This window comes from Maylandia zebra, linkage group LG8 (assembly GCF_041146795.1).
Source record: "Maylandia zebra isolate NMK-2024a linkage group LG8, Mzebra_GT3a, whole genome shotgun sequence".
In the NCBI taxonomy this organism is placed as follows: domain Eukaryota; kingdom Metazoa; phylum Chordata; class Actinopteri; order Cichliformes; family Cichlidae; genus Maylandia; species Maylandia zebra.
This window is the reverse complement of record NC_135174.1, coordinates 2433260-2448138: the sequence shown is the minus strand read 5'-3', so window position 1 is coordinate 2448138 and position 14879 is coordinate 2433260. Positions and strand designations below refer to the sequence as shown.

The 14879-nt window shown below is 46.0% G+C and overlaps 1 protein-coding gene across 7 annotated transcripts in view; it reads right to left on the bottom strand.

Moving 5' to 3' along the window:
* Positions 1–14879, bottom strand: part of ryr2a (ryanodine receptor 2a (cardiac)) — a 317523-nt gene that overhangs the window by 155427 nt on the left and 147217 nt on the right. For all 7 annotated transcript variants that reach the window (XM_014410059.4, XM_024799042.2, XM_076887178.1 and 4 more), the window contains exons 35-39: positions 10432–10518; positions 9903–10034; positions 5420–5514; positions 5158–5333; positions 4148–4800 (exon numbers count right to left, since the gene is read on the bottom strand). In XM_014410059.4, coding sequence (XP_014265545.3) covers positions 4148–4800; positions 5158–5333; positions 5420–5514; positions 9903–10034; positions 10432–10518 — 1143 coding nt within the window. The remainder of the gene's footprint in view (positions 1–4147; positions 4801–5157; positions 5334–5419; positions 5515–9902; positions 10035–10431; positions 10519–14879) is intronic.

The window sequence follows — 14879 nt, the reverse complement described above, 5'->3', positions numbered from 1 at the left end:
GCGATCCTCCGCTCTGAAAGTGCGATACGATAAGAGATGGAGTCTATTCTGAGTCCCAGATACTCTGTAGACTGTGCGGGTTCCAAGTGGCTCTTTTCCAGGTTGATAGTGAACCCAAGCTCCGTGAGGTGATTCACCACCACCTCGGAGTCTTTGATCGCCTGCTCTCGCGATCGTGAGCATATTAGATAATCGTCTATGTAAGAAAATATTCTGATGCCGCTGTTCCTTAACGGAGACACATTTGCTGAACACCCTCGGAGCTAAGGATAACCCGAATGGGATAGTTTGAAACTCGTACGCTACGCTCTGATAAGCGAACCTGAGATATTTCCTGTGTGGAGGATAAATGGCGATGTGAAAATATGCGTCTGATAGGTCGATTGTAACAAACCAATCGCCTGTGTGAATTGAGCGACAAAGCGTCTTGTGTGTGAGCATTCTGAACGTGTACTTTCTCAAATGCTTGTTTAACACACGCAGATCCAGAATAGGACGGAGCGACGTTCCGTCCTTTTTCGGGATGAGGAAATAGCGGGAGTAAAAGCCCTGCTGAGCTTCTTCGCTCGGAACCGCTCCGATCGCCTGTTTGTGTAACAGGGAGGATATTTCCTCCTCCAGCACATTCGCTGAATCGCGACTGGCCACAGAAGCTAACACTCCGCCGAATCTCGGTGGTTTTGCCGCAAACTGTAGTCTGTAACCATGGGAAATGGTTGACAAGACCCAGGGATGAACTGCGCATGCGCGGCTGGAGCGGGCCTCTGAAGAAGCGGTAGCGTGACGTCACCCCTGTCTCCCGGAAGGAGTTGGGGCTCTCCCCCTCGGGAAGAGCGTGAGCTCCCCCCGCTGGGAACAAAGAAAAATTGCAGTGATTTTCTTTTGCTTTTATTTTGAAACTGGGGGGACATGCCCTTGGCAAACTGCCTGGCTGCAGAAATGCACGTTTTATTTCTTTTGTTACCCCCAAACCACAGTGAAGTGTCTGGTGACTCTGGGCAGTGCTTGGTGACACAGACAGAGTGCTTAGAAGTGTTTGGTGACACTGCGCCATTTGTCCACAAGTCTGTCCTCCCTGAACTGGAGGAGGAGACTGAGAGAGTGCTCCTGGTGAACTGGAAACTTCCGGAGACCCTGAACTTTGGAGTGATTTGGTTACCCCTTCTAACACCTTCCTTCTCTTTGGGGGATAAGAGAGGGGTGACACAGAATGCTGCAGGTGTGCTTGGCTGACCACTTCTTTTTCCCCTCTCCGGGGTGTGACGGCTTGTTCTTTGCAGCAACTGCTGCAAAGGAATGCTTGCCCCAAGGTCTTCGGTTCTCTACCTTGGCCTGGTGGGCACCCTGCTGGCCTCCTGCTCCTCTCTGCATTCTGACCCCACTCTGTCTCCCTCTCACAGCTGCTGCAGTTGCTGCAAAGCCAGCTCTTGGCACCTGCTGGGGCTGAGAGTTAGGTTTTCTGGGTAAGCAGAGATTGAATGCTTCACCCTCCTGCTTTCTGCGGGTGCTTGTTTCTCTCATTCTCTCCAGGGCTGGGCCAAAGAGACCCTTGGTGGGGTCATAGGCTGCATCCATGACCTCAGCCTTCTGAGCATCACCCAGGCCTGACAGGTTTAGCCACAAGGCTCTCTCACCCGAGACTGCAAGGCCCATAATGCGACCACACCCTTGGACTGCTCCCCTGGAAGAGCGAAGAATGAGATCATTAACCACGCAGATTTCATCCCAGAGGGCTGGGTTCGGGGAACCCGAGTCAAGCTGACGGCCCATGTCTTCCAGAATTTCTGCCTGATATGCTGATAGCAGTGTGACTGCATTAAGCGAGCATACTGACTGTGCAGCATATTTGTACGTCCTTTGATAAATAGATGCCGTGAGGCGATCTATCTTGTTGGGCAAAGAAATGCTAGAAGAAGCTGAGACTGCCCTGCGGTTAGGGTGAAGGTGATACGCCACTGAAGGCTCCACTGCTGGGGGTTCAGTCAGCCCCAGTTCACCCATCCCCTGGATCTCAAGCTTAGAGCAGCCCTTGGTCGGAAGCTTGCTTTTAAAAGGGCTTGACCAATAGCGACTCATTTCTTTCATGCAGGCTGGGACTGCTGGCAGAAGCTGCTTTGATGGCGGCAAGGCTGGTGGGAGCCTCTTGCCGTCATACAGGTCGCGTTCTGCCCCTTCGGCATCCTGGGCGGCTGGCCATGGGATGCCTAGCTTGGCAGCAGCCCGTTTGCAGACCTCGTACAAATTGCTGTCCACCAGGGGTGCAACTTCAGCCCCACTCGGTGGCCTGGACTGCTGGGGAGGAAAGGTAGAGTCATCCTCCTGTTCCTCATCCATGTCCTCCAGGTCGAGGAGGTCGGAGTCGGCATCGCCCTCCGCGTCCTCGCCACCCGGCTCGCCCACGTTTTGATCGAGGAGGTCCTCGAACGATGGGGGCATGAGCGGGGACTCTTCTTCCATCATGTCCGCCCAGCTTGTGGAGGCTCGCGGATGATGGATATCGCTCGTAGCAGTAGCCGCCGACAGGCAGGGGTCCTGACTGTTCGTTACTGCTACTCTCAGCCTCCTTTCCAGGACTTTCTCTGGCATCAAAGCACAGTGTGGGCATCCCTGAGGGTCCGCCAGTGAAGCCTGAGCATGCTTGGCACCCATACAGACGATGCACATTGGATGAGGGTCCCTGCCCGAGATGGTGGCACCGCATGATGCGGGGCACGGGCGGGATGCAGCCTCTTTAGCCTTCGGCTCCGACCTTTTGGTGGGAGTAGGAGCCGTAGACATGGTAAGCGGAAAGGGGTGAGACTAGGCTACACCAGGCTCGTCTCGACACGTTAGCCCGTAAGTAGCTAGGACTAGCAGCGGGTGTTAAATCCGATCTAGTCGCGGCGGGAGTCAGCTCGTCGTGACACGTTAGCTGCACTCCGCTAGCCAATATCGTTAGCAACTTAATGCTAACCGAACCCTAGGTCGACCAACAAGCTAATGCTAGTGAGACGCTAATGTGGTTCGTGGCCTGCTAACAAGTTAATGCTAGCCGGACACTGAACGAACAGCTCGCCGTAACGCGTTAGCCCGAGTCACACAACGTCGGCTACCTCGCTAACTAAAACCAGGAACCGCTGGGACAGCTCGCCTGACGCGGTTGCTGTTCCACAGTGCAACTCTAAGTACACTTCTTTCGAAGGACTTACTCAGCACGATCCAAACTGGAACCGGAAAAACTGCGTTCGGCGACGTACTCCTACACGGGACGCCTGAGAACTGTTAAGCAGCTAATCAAGTTAGCCTGGATGCGCTGAGGGAGCTCAAAGTAGTTTCTCACGGGAAGAAAGCGAGAATGAGTTAGGAGGAGCTGGTCGGCCGTGTTAGTACAAGGGGGCGGAGCCCTGAGCACGGCTCGACAGGTCTGTCATAGACAGACGTGGTGTCATTGGAGCTTCCGTAGTTGGTCACGCCGAGGCGATTCCCATAGTGAAACACCGAGCGAAGTTAGAAAAAGAACTGCACAACATATATTTACCTTTGCTCCCATGTCTGATTGAGACTTTTGCACAACTGAAATTCTTCTTCTGTCTTTGCACTTGTGTTGTGTTTTTCCAAGAAACCAGAACCATGTGCTTACATTGGATTGTTGAATATTCTGATTTAATTTCAGTATACTGCTCACACCATCTTGGCACCTGGATGTCTATGATAAAATGTCTCAAGATTTGTCATAAGCTATGTTTTTTTTTACTTTGTTGCTTTCTACAGCTTTGTTATCACAGCCAGAGAAGCTGACCTCAGTGCTGATCACATCAGCTTATAGCTAATGTCCTTTTACACACACTACTTCATGTAGGGATTCCTATTTCGGCATGACCTCTACACAGTCTGTAAAATCACTTAGGTCAGGTAATATGTGAGTTAATGAAAGTTGTATCAGTTGTCACTGATGCCTGTTCAGTTCTACGCTTTGGGTCTTCCTCGGTCTCGAGATTTCCTTGCATGCACATGGAGGGTCCTAGTTACTAGTTGGAATAACTATAATAATCCCAACTGAAATATAAACAGAATATGACCTTTACCTTAGCAAACAAAAATGGTAAACAACAGTGAATTTCTATATAAGAAATGCATTTCCAAACTGGGAGTTTCTACTTAGTGTCACCTGGAGTTTTACAGGCTCTGGCAGCTTCATCTCTAACAGTCCTTCTTTGGGGACATTCAGCACTCCCTCCTTTCCTCCTCCTTCGGCTTCACCCTTCTTTAGCACCTCCAACTCCATGCAAAGTGCATCCTGCTTATTGCGTCGTTCACAGAACACAGAAGGTTCAATCAGTCGGAGGATATTCTTCAGATCTCCGTTTTGGAAAACGCCCATGATGAGCATAGTATATAACAGCTTGATGAGTGGAACAAATAGAAACTCTGTGCTTCCTCCTACTGGGTCCCGTACGTGCATGCTTCCCTCCCGTACTGCCTCTGTCAACATCTCAATGGTTTTAACTTTCAGTATATCTAAGGGGAATTCAGGGCTGTACTGGAAACAATCTCCTGATCCACTGTTGCCGTTGTTAAAGCACGATGGTCCGGGCCTGGAAACAAAATTTGGGGATGTGAAGTGCATTCTGGGTCTCAAAGAGGTGCTGAGTCCAATGCCTGGCAGGCCATGTTTCTTCTTTTCATTTGGGAACAGAGTGATGCTCTTTGTGTCATTGGTCATGGGAACAATGTACTCATTGTTCATCATGAGGCGAGCTGTAGCATAGCTGCTCAGGTGGATGTCGATGAGGAGGTCATAGTAGCCAGCACGAAGAAGACCTGTGAGGACAGACAGAACAAGTTTGACGTCTGCCCTGTAACGTTTACATGCTTCTTTATCATGTTCAGTACTATTGCACATATTAATTCTTCTTATGTTTATTGTTTTATGGACTATCTAAGGTGCCAAGGTCAAAAAATTAAATGAAATGAAAAAAAATTACACTATTCATATTCTTAACCAGCTGTCCGATTAAGGGTTGTGGTTTTACTCAGACAATTGGAACAGTATTTTATAAGGCTAACGCTGAGAAATAGACATAGATTCAGAAAAAAATTCAAGAGTTTCTATAAAGTAGGTTTACTATATAGAAAATTGAGAATGAGAATATGCTTTATAAGCAGTGTGTCTGTTACCTGGCATATATTTATTCTCTATAGCGTAAAGGAGCTGTGCCTCATCCACGTGGGAGCAGAGGGCATGAGCTACTCGGTTGTTTCCCAGAGCACAGATGGCAGAGTACAGTCTGAGGGTATGGTAGTGAAATTTTAATAAGTCCTTCTGCTCTGACAGTTCCAGGATATCCAACGACCTGAGCAACAGAAAGGTACACACTGCATGAGAAATGTGAGGGAGGAAGGATGAAAAGGTGTGTGTGTTTAGCTGTGTGGACTGTACCTGTTCTCCTCAGGTATGTGCAGAGACATGAACTGCAGAGGTTTGTTACACTGCACCAGCCAGCCATGTCGATCATTTGCTCTGGATACTGAGACCTGGACAAAAGTCATACACAACATACGCTACATTTGAGATTATTTTTCAGTACTACAGAAAACTCTATATGAAAAGATATTTATCCATCCATCCATGAACGGCTTATCCCAGCTACCATAGATAGAGACAGAAAACCGTTACCTATCGGGCAATTTAGACTGGCCAATTAACCTAGCCCGACTAACTGCATGTCTGTGGAAGGAAGCTGGAGTACCCAGAGAGAACCCACACAAACTCAGGAAGAATGTGCAAACTCCACACAGAAAGGCCCCAGCCAGGTGGTGGAAATGAATTTATTTAAATCCCACAATAAAAATCCATCCCTCCATCTATTTTCTTCCTCTTAATTGGGACCAGGTCACAGGGCAGCAGCCTAAGCACCTCCCACAGGACTCCCCAAGGGACATGGTCAAATGTGCTGCTGACTTCGACTGAGGACATTGTCGGGTGTTGGAAGGAATGCTTCGCAGATTTCCTTAATCCCACTGACACGTCTTCCTTAGAGGAAACACCCAAACTCAAGTATTTGCTTCAGCCACTGCCCCGTTCTGCTTGGCCTGTTGGTACCCACCGGCTGCTTCCGAAGTCCTTCAGGCTAACCAAGCTCAATAGGACTCCTTCCATGGCTGATGGTTCCCTTCCCCTCTGGGGTTGACCATCTGGTTCGACATGTGGTTCGGTGGTTGGTGCATGACAGGCACCAACCACCTTGCGGCCACAACTCAGTGCAGCAGCTTCAGCAGTTTTGGTCCTGAACGTGGACCATTTGGACTCAGTGTCCCCAGTCTCCCTCGGAATGCTGTCTAACTCTGTTGGAGGTGGGAGTTGATGCAGGTGAAAGGGATATTGGATACCCACCCCATCCCATCAGCGCAGCACATATTGCACCTGACCCCTACGGTGCCTCCTGCAGTTTACCATGACCTAGCTGAAGTATTTAGCAAGGACTTGGCTCTCTCACTTCCTCCGCAGAGACCATATGACTGTGGAATTGATCTGCTCTTGAGGGCACCACTCCCCACCAGTCACCTGTACAGTCTTTCTAAGCCGAAATGGGAGGCCATGGAACACTAAATCAGTGATTCTCTGGCAGCTGGAATAATCCGCCCTTCCAAGTCCCCACTCAGGGCGGGGTTCTTCATTGTGGAGAAAAAGGCCAAGTCCCTCCAAACAAAATAACGATAAAGAACAAGTATCCCCTGCCATTGTTATCTTCTGCTTTTGAACTGTTACAAGAAGCCACCATTTTCACAAAATTGGATTTAAGGAATGCCTATCATTTAGTAAGGATCAAGGAAGGGGATGAGTGGAAAACAGCTTTCAATACCTCCCTGTTATATTTCTAAAATGTGAGTTCGAAGTTCAGTCTGTCGCTTTTTGGGGGGTTCATTGTGGAACAGGGATGGGGCGATCGTGACTCAAGAGTTGGGAGTTTGCCTTGTAATCGGAAGGTTGCCGGTTCAAGCCCCAGCTCCGACAGTCTCGGTCGTTGTGTCCTTGGGCAAGACGCTTCACCCGTTGCCTACTGGTGGTGGTCAGAGGGTCCGGCTGGCGCCAGTGTCCGGCAGCCTCGCCTCTGTCAGTGAGCCCCAGGGTGGCTGTGGCTACAATGTACCTGCCATCACCAGTGTGTGAATGGGTGGATGACTGGATGTGTAAAGCGCTTTGGGGTCCTTAGGGTCTAGTAAAGCGCTATACAAATACAGGCCATTTACCAGGGCCAGCTGCAGGTGGATCCAGCTAAAATTAAGGCAGTGGTAGAATGGCCGGAGCCCCAGACCCATAAGCAGCTGCAGAGGTTTCTGGGCTTTGTAAATTTCTACAGCAATGATTTCAGTGGCATTGCTCTGCCCTTCGCATGTTTAACCTCTCCCAAAGTTCCTTTCCAGTGGGCTCCTGTGGCGCAGCAACCATTCTCCGAACTCAACAATAAGTTTGCCTCCATGCCCATCTTGCTGCAACCAGACCTCTCTCAGCCATTCATAGTAGAAGTGGACACGTCGGATCTGGGAGTTGGAGCGGTGTTATCCCAGCACTCTGGGGGTAAGCTTCACCCATGTGCATATTTCTCTCGTTCAGGCTGAGCGGAACTATGACGAGGGAGATCGAGAATTGCTGGCCATAAAGCTCGACTTGGAGGAATGGAGGTGCTGGCTAAAAGGGACGGAGCAGCCACTGATCATCTGTAAAGGCCGCAAAAACCTCAAGTACCTGCAAACGGTGAAGTTTGCAGGTATTACTATTGCCAAGCCAGGTGGGCCCTGTTCTTCACTCGGTTCAATCCGACCATCCTGCCTGCAGCCTGCATCATAGGGGTCCTCACATGGGAGACTGAAGGTCTAATGAGAAACGCAGAGTGGGAAAAACCCGACCCTGGAACAGGCCCTCCTAACTGACTATACATAACCACCGCAGTGCGCAGCAAAGGGATTCAGTGGGCCCACTCTGCTAAGTTTAACTGTGGATAAGAACCGCACAATAACACTGATGTAACGCTTGTTCTGGTGACCGTCACTAGCTCGAGATGTCCAGGATTTTGTTTCTGCTCGTTATACCTGTGTGCATTATAAGGCCTCCAACTCTCCACCAGTTGGGTTTCTCAGGTCCCTGCCTATTCCCAGGAGACCCTGGTCGCACATCGCCCTGGATTTCATAAGTGGACTACCACCATCCTCAGGTAATGCCACCATATGGACCATTGTGGATTGTTTTTCTAAAGCTGCACATTTCATTGCTCTGCCCAGGTTTCCCATCCCCTTGGAGACAGCAAAGCTGTTGACTGTTCATTGTTCTGCCTTGGCATAGCTCAAGACATTGTGTCCGATTGGGGTCCACAGTTCACATCATGGGTTTGAAAGGAGCTTTTGCTCTGTTCTGGCGGCCCAAGTGAGTCTTTCCCAGACCAACGGGCAGGCAGAGAGGGCCAACCAGGAGCTGGAGGCAGCTCTATGTTGTGTGGTTTCTTCTTAACAGTCCCACTGGAGCTCTCAGCTGTCATGGGTGGAATATGCCCATAAATTGATGACCTCCTCAGCCAGCCAGTGTCACTGTTTGAGGTTTCACTGGGATATGAACCTCCGCTCCTTTCCATCACTGAAGGGGAACCCTCAGTTTAACACCATATCCATCGTCCTGCCTTTGCATTCCTGACATACACGTTGTTCGGCCAAGCTTTACCTATCAGAAAAATGGCCTCAGTTTTGATTTTAGAATATTTTGGTATATACAGTCGTGGCCAAAAGTTTTGAGAATGACACAAATATTGGTGATGAATTAGAATAGCAGACTGGATGCGTTACAAAGAAGGGTGATGCTTGAAACATAGGCAGCCATCAATGTGTTGCATGTAAAGGCCTTCACAGGCAAGTATGTTGTTGCTACTAAGATCGCACCTAAATCAACTGGATCATCGGATTATCAGATCATCAAGAACTTCAAGGAAAGAGGTTCAATTGTTCTGAAGAAGGCTTCAGGGCACCCAAAAAATCCAATAAGTGCCAGGACTGTCTCCTAAAGATGATTCAGCTGCTGGATCGGGGTGTTGGCCATCACGGAGTTGGCCATGGGGGATACTATTGTCAAACACGATAATTTCAGTTTTCCTGTCATTTAGAATAAGAGAATTACCTGCGAGCCAATTTTTGACCTCGTGCATGCACTCGTGAAAGCCGTGCAAAGACATAACGGGATCATCAGTTAATTCGAAATAGATCTGTATGTCGTCAGCAGGACAATGATCCCAAGCACACCATCAATTCCAAGTCTAAATGAAAAAAAATATATTCAAATGAACACTTTGCTAAAATTCCTTCATAGTGCTTTGACAGATTTATGGCCAAGGATGGCACAACCAGTTATTACTGCAAATATTTTGGATTTACCTGGGTTATGTTTGTCTAATATTAAAATGTGTTGGAGCTTAACCATATATTAAATATGTTAAAAAAAAAAAAAGAAGGGAAATAAATAAGAAATCAGCAACGGGGCAAATGTTTTTTTTTCACATGATATTATATTTAATGCCATTTGAGTCTCTATGACAGATGACATAGAAATGGACTATAAAATGGGCCATTACTTGAAAAGCTGCCTTAGACTATTAAGCTCTTTTTACCAGAGAAGATTTGACAAGTTTTTCATGGGTAAAATCCACATACTAAACTCTGCAGCGCAAACCACACATGTGTTTTCCTTACAAATGTGGCACAATTTAAGGGGAAATAATCAGTCATGCCAGTGGCATGAGATTTAATTTAAAAGTAGTGCTTTATTATATGAGATGCTTATGAAGGGCGGATAGTGTACACACTCTGCATGAGTTTGCAGGTGGCAGGTTTGTGTCCCGGGTCTGTAATAGTAATGCAGAACTATAGTAAGACACTGTTACCTTAAGGAAGTGGTTGGAAACACGACTCCATAAAACAGGAGTAAGAAACTGTACGTGCAGCCGTGGAGGACATTGGGAAACTGGGTTCTTCTTCTCACTCTTAAACAGACCAGCTGATAGAGGCATCACATTCTGACAGGACACAGAGAAAAAGTTGGATAATGACCAAATACATACATATCTATATATATCTATATATATACATCTCTCTCTATATATATATATATCTACTAAGAAGCTGCTGACAATAATGGACTTGTTTAACTTCATTTAACATGTTTCAGGGCCCACTCACACAGCAGAACACCCCTTTTGACTTGGTCTTCACTTATGGTGTTACCATTGACCATTTGCATATAAATGAAGTTGTTTTCAGTGATCAGTCTCTTTTATTAATTATTTTACCAAGAGTCATTCTCTCAGTTCTTCCCTTTTTGTTTTTGGTGTGTGTGTGTGTGTGTGTGTGTGTGTGTGTGTGTGTGTGTGTGTGTGTGTGTGTGTGTGTGTGTGTGTGTGTGTGTGTGCTCACCTTAATACGACCCAGTTCAAACTGGAAGACATTAGGACTTGTGGCCTTTGCAAAGACTGCAGGGAACAGCTTAGTACTGGGTTCCACCTGTGCATGGGAAAAGTTTCTAAAATTACCTATAAATGCTGAGGTGATCTGTCAAAGTCCATAACTGCTGCACTCTGAAATTTTGAGACACAGTGTGCAGTCAGAGTGTCAGATTTAGTGTTGTTGTGCTGGTAATACTGAGTGTGCAGTATGAGACATGCCTGAGACACACAAAGTAGATTTGTACCTACAGTTGTGGTCAGAAGTTTGCATACATTCATCATAGGAATGTCATGGTCTCTTTCAAACATTTGCTTTGGTGTCTCACTATGGGGAATGCTCTCGCGGGATTGTCCTCAGAAGCCTCTATGTCATCAGGGAGGTCCCGCCCTCCTCCCTATAAAAGGATGTGACGCAGTGTCATTCAAATTCCTCTTCTAACTTCTTAGAAGCCCCATCTCTCCTGACTGCTAACGTGAGTGCTAGCTTAACAGTCTATTCAAGCAAGCTAACAGCTTGGTCACCGGGCGCTAACATGACTCACGTTTTTAGTTTGCCTACTTTTCACCATAAAGCCAAGTTGGAGAGTGTGTTAGCTTCCACCACGCCCCACACGAGGGGTCATGCTTGAAAGACCACAGCACAGATTTCCACTGGTCTAATGTCCATTCCTTGTGTTTCTTGGCCCATACAAATCTCTTCTGCTTGTTGCTTTTCCTTAGTCGTGGTTTCTTAGCAGCTATTTGACCATAAAGGCCTGATTCACACACTCTGAACAGTTGATGTAGAGATGTGTCTGCTACTGGAACTCTGTGTGGCATCTATCTGGGCTCTAATCTGAGGTTAACTTGTGATTTCTGAGGCTGGTGACTCAGATGAATTTATCCTCAGCAGCAGAGGTGACTCTTGGGCTTCCTTTCCTGGGGGTCATCCAGCTGCCATGCAGACATTTAAAAATCCCTCATTGCCGAGTTCCTCTGGAATTGCAGAACCCACTGGCCTAGGAAGCACATCCTGCCTGCTGTTCAGACCACAAGAAGAAGCTGACCACCTAACATCCCCCATGGATGAGCTGGACCAGCACATGCTCTGTGTTCCCTTCAGGACCCAGTTCCAGAGCCCATTTGAAGAAGTGTCTTCTGCCTGGGACCCGATTTTAGATCACGCAGTGCACATTCCAATAAAGAGATGACAAGATGCTTTTCAGCTGAGTCAAGGGTCACAGTCTCACTAGCACACACAGTTTATTAAAAACTCATCAAGTGCATCCAGGGCACAGGAAAAGTTTGTGAAAAACACAGAAAACATGTTGAAAACATATTGCCCTCACACACAAACACCACTGGGGTCCATTTCCTTGTGGTACCCAGCCCCATGAATGCTGGGCAAAAACAGGCCAGGGTTGTAGAACCTGTTTCTGCCACAAGAGGAAGCCAAAGCGCCCTCCACTGTGGGCTGCCTGGCTTTGAGCCCTCTCTCAGCAAGACCAGAAGGGTGGCAAGCTCTCCCTACACCAGAGTGGGTTGTGAGGACATTAGAGCAAGGGTACTGTTTGCAATTTGCAACCACCCTTCCCAGATTTTCCAGAGTGATTTTCTCTCTTGTAAAAGGCGAATCATCCAGAATTTTGAAAAAATAAATATTTACGTTGTGAGAAATATCTCAGGAGCAGAGCTGATGCAGCTTTTACTCAAAGAATTTTCTTGTTCCCAAGAAGGGTGGAGGACTGCGTCCGACTGGACTTAAGGGCACTAAAGCCGCATCTCAGGTCGTACAAATTCAGGATGCTGACAAATCCCACTCTAGTGTGCCCAGGAAATTGCTTTACATCAACAGACCCTTAAAATACCATATTTTGACATTCACATTTGCCCGCCTCACAGGAAATTCCTTTCCTTTTACTCTCACCCAGAGCCATTTCAACCTGCATCACCCGCTAGTCTGCCATTTTATGAAAGGGCCACGAACGCCCGTGTCTGAACCTCCCTACGTACGAGCTCCTGGTCCTGGCAGCAGTTTCACAGCCACCATTTAAGTTTCCCCACAGTGGGATTTATCAGAGAATAGTGGTTACGGTATAGAGTAACCTCAAGTTTTTAAAATGTTCTTCTTTCATTGTAAAATGACTATACAGCATACGTGTTTAATGACTTCAAAAAAACAAAAGGATTGGATGCACATGTTTGTGTGTGTATATATATATATATATATATATATATATATATATATATATATATATATATATATATGCCTTCTGGATAAAGGTTTTGTGGTCAGACAAGACAAAGATTGAGCTATTTGACCACAAGCAGAGGAGTAAGATGAAGTGGAGTGGGGCTTTTACACCAAAGAAAACTGTACTAGCTGTCAAATCTGATTGTGATAGCATCATGCTTTAATGTAGTTCCGCTGACTGTGGCATTACTACAATGAACAAAGAGGATGGAACAATTAAGCTAGAGCCGGGGTCCCCAACCCCAGGACTCAAGTCCAAATCCAGACCCCAAGGGAGTTTTGCCTGGACCGCAAAGCATTTAATCCTTTACTATGTAGTTAGTTAATTTACTCCTGCCGGCTGCGTGGCTGACTTTTGAACAGGTGTGAGAGGCAGCTATGTGGGTCAGCAAAATTCTGGTCCACACTCCAAGCCAGCTGGTGGCGGTATTGCACCACCAACCACCAAAAAAAAAAACAAAGAAGAAAAAACTGCAGGTCCTCAACACAGATTGCTAAATTACAACCCTGGGAGATAGTGCTTGCTGATAGTACAATGGTGACTTTGTGGTGCAGAGTGAGTAAAAAAAGAATGGCTTTGTCAAAAATGCATAAAGTCCACGAAAATCGGACATTAAAAGATAAATGGACAGGCTTCGCTCACAACTGACTAATGAACATTTGCATGCATGCTTAAGAATTGAACTGAGCCCATTTCAACCAAAGTTTAAAATGCTAGCTGCAAATGTCCCTGCAAGTTCCTCCTACTGAAGTGAGAGCCAGCACTGTTCTGGAATATGTTCTAAGTTACGTTGTGTTGGGTTTGTCAAACATATTTTCTGCGCCGTTTAAAGCACTTGTTGGTTTATGTGCAATACATGTTGTGTAGATTATTGCATAATTTCATTGTTAAACAGTTTTTTGTTTAACATTCGTACTTTAACTGGATTGCATTTTTCTGTTCAGCAGATGATTTAATAAGCGTACGAATTATTGATCAGTAGTTACAAATCTATATTGTTAGTTAAATATTAAAGAAAATATTTTTGTCGTTTCATTTAAAAGGTTCGGACCCCAGATTGATTGGATGACGGAGGTAGTGGACCTCTTGCTATTTTAGTTGGAGACCCCTGAGCTAGAGGATGGTCCCCAAATTCTGGACCTCAAATGAAAAGCGAGATGGTTGAAATTTGGGCACAACTGGGTGTTACAAATATCCAGAACATCCAGAATTATGGCAGAAGCGAACTGGTAGCTAACGAATATGTATGGTTGAGGTGTAACTTGCTAATTGACATTCAACCAAATATTAGTGGATCTTATATCTTTTCACTAAAAATCCAAAATAAATTCGAACTTCAATCTATTCAGTCATTCCACAATTCAAAGAAATCAACACAAGCCTAAAATTGCCATCACAGTATTTCCCACAATGACTCTCTGTTAACTTGTGACCACAACTGTAGTTGCTAGCAGTACTACAGTACTGCTACCTGCATTTTGTTGGAAGTGTGATAGCAATTTCTGCCAAACTGTTGATTTAAGTTTTAATTTAAATCTAAGATTATTGCTACATTCCATTCAGTTTTCTTTTAGACCTTTATTTGAATTCAGTGAGGGTTTTTTTTTTTTTACTTTGCCTCAGTACACCACCACACTGGATTTTAAAACAAACAATTAAGATGTGATCAAAGTGTAAAATTTTAGCTTTAATTCAGTGGGTTTCAAATTCCCTGAGTAGTGAATTACAGCCATTTTTATAGTGTCCCATTATCAGGGGCTCAAAAGTAATTGGATATGAAATATCAGGATTGATTTTAATACTTGGATTAAAATCTTTTGTCAGTGACTGTCTTAAGTCTAGAATCCAAGAAATCCCACAAGATGCTTTGCAGGAATGTTACTACACCCACCTTCAGCTTCCAGCAAAGGCTAACCTGGAAATCCTGTCAACTGAAAGCAGCAGTCCACAAACTGCTGGAAATAATTTTACAATTTCTTGACTCTTGTGGTGTTGCTGTGCTGAGAAGTGCATTCCTTCTTTTTAAGACTCTGATGATTTGCATGCAAAGTTTATATAATTCTTGACAGGTTAAGTTGGTTGTGCACATTAATTATTGCTTCCTTCACTTGCGTCATATTTCTTTGTACATCACATTGCTTGAAATCAACTCCAACGATTAATGCTACACTTCAGTCACATCTTC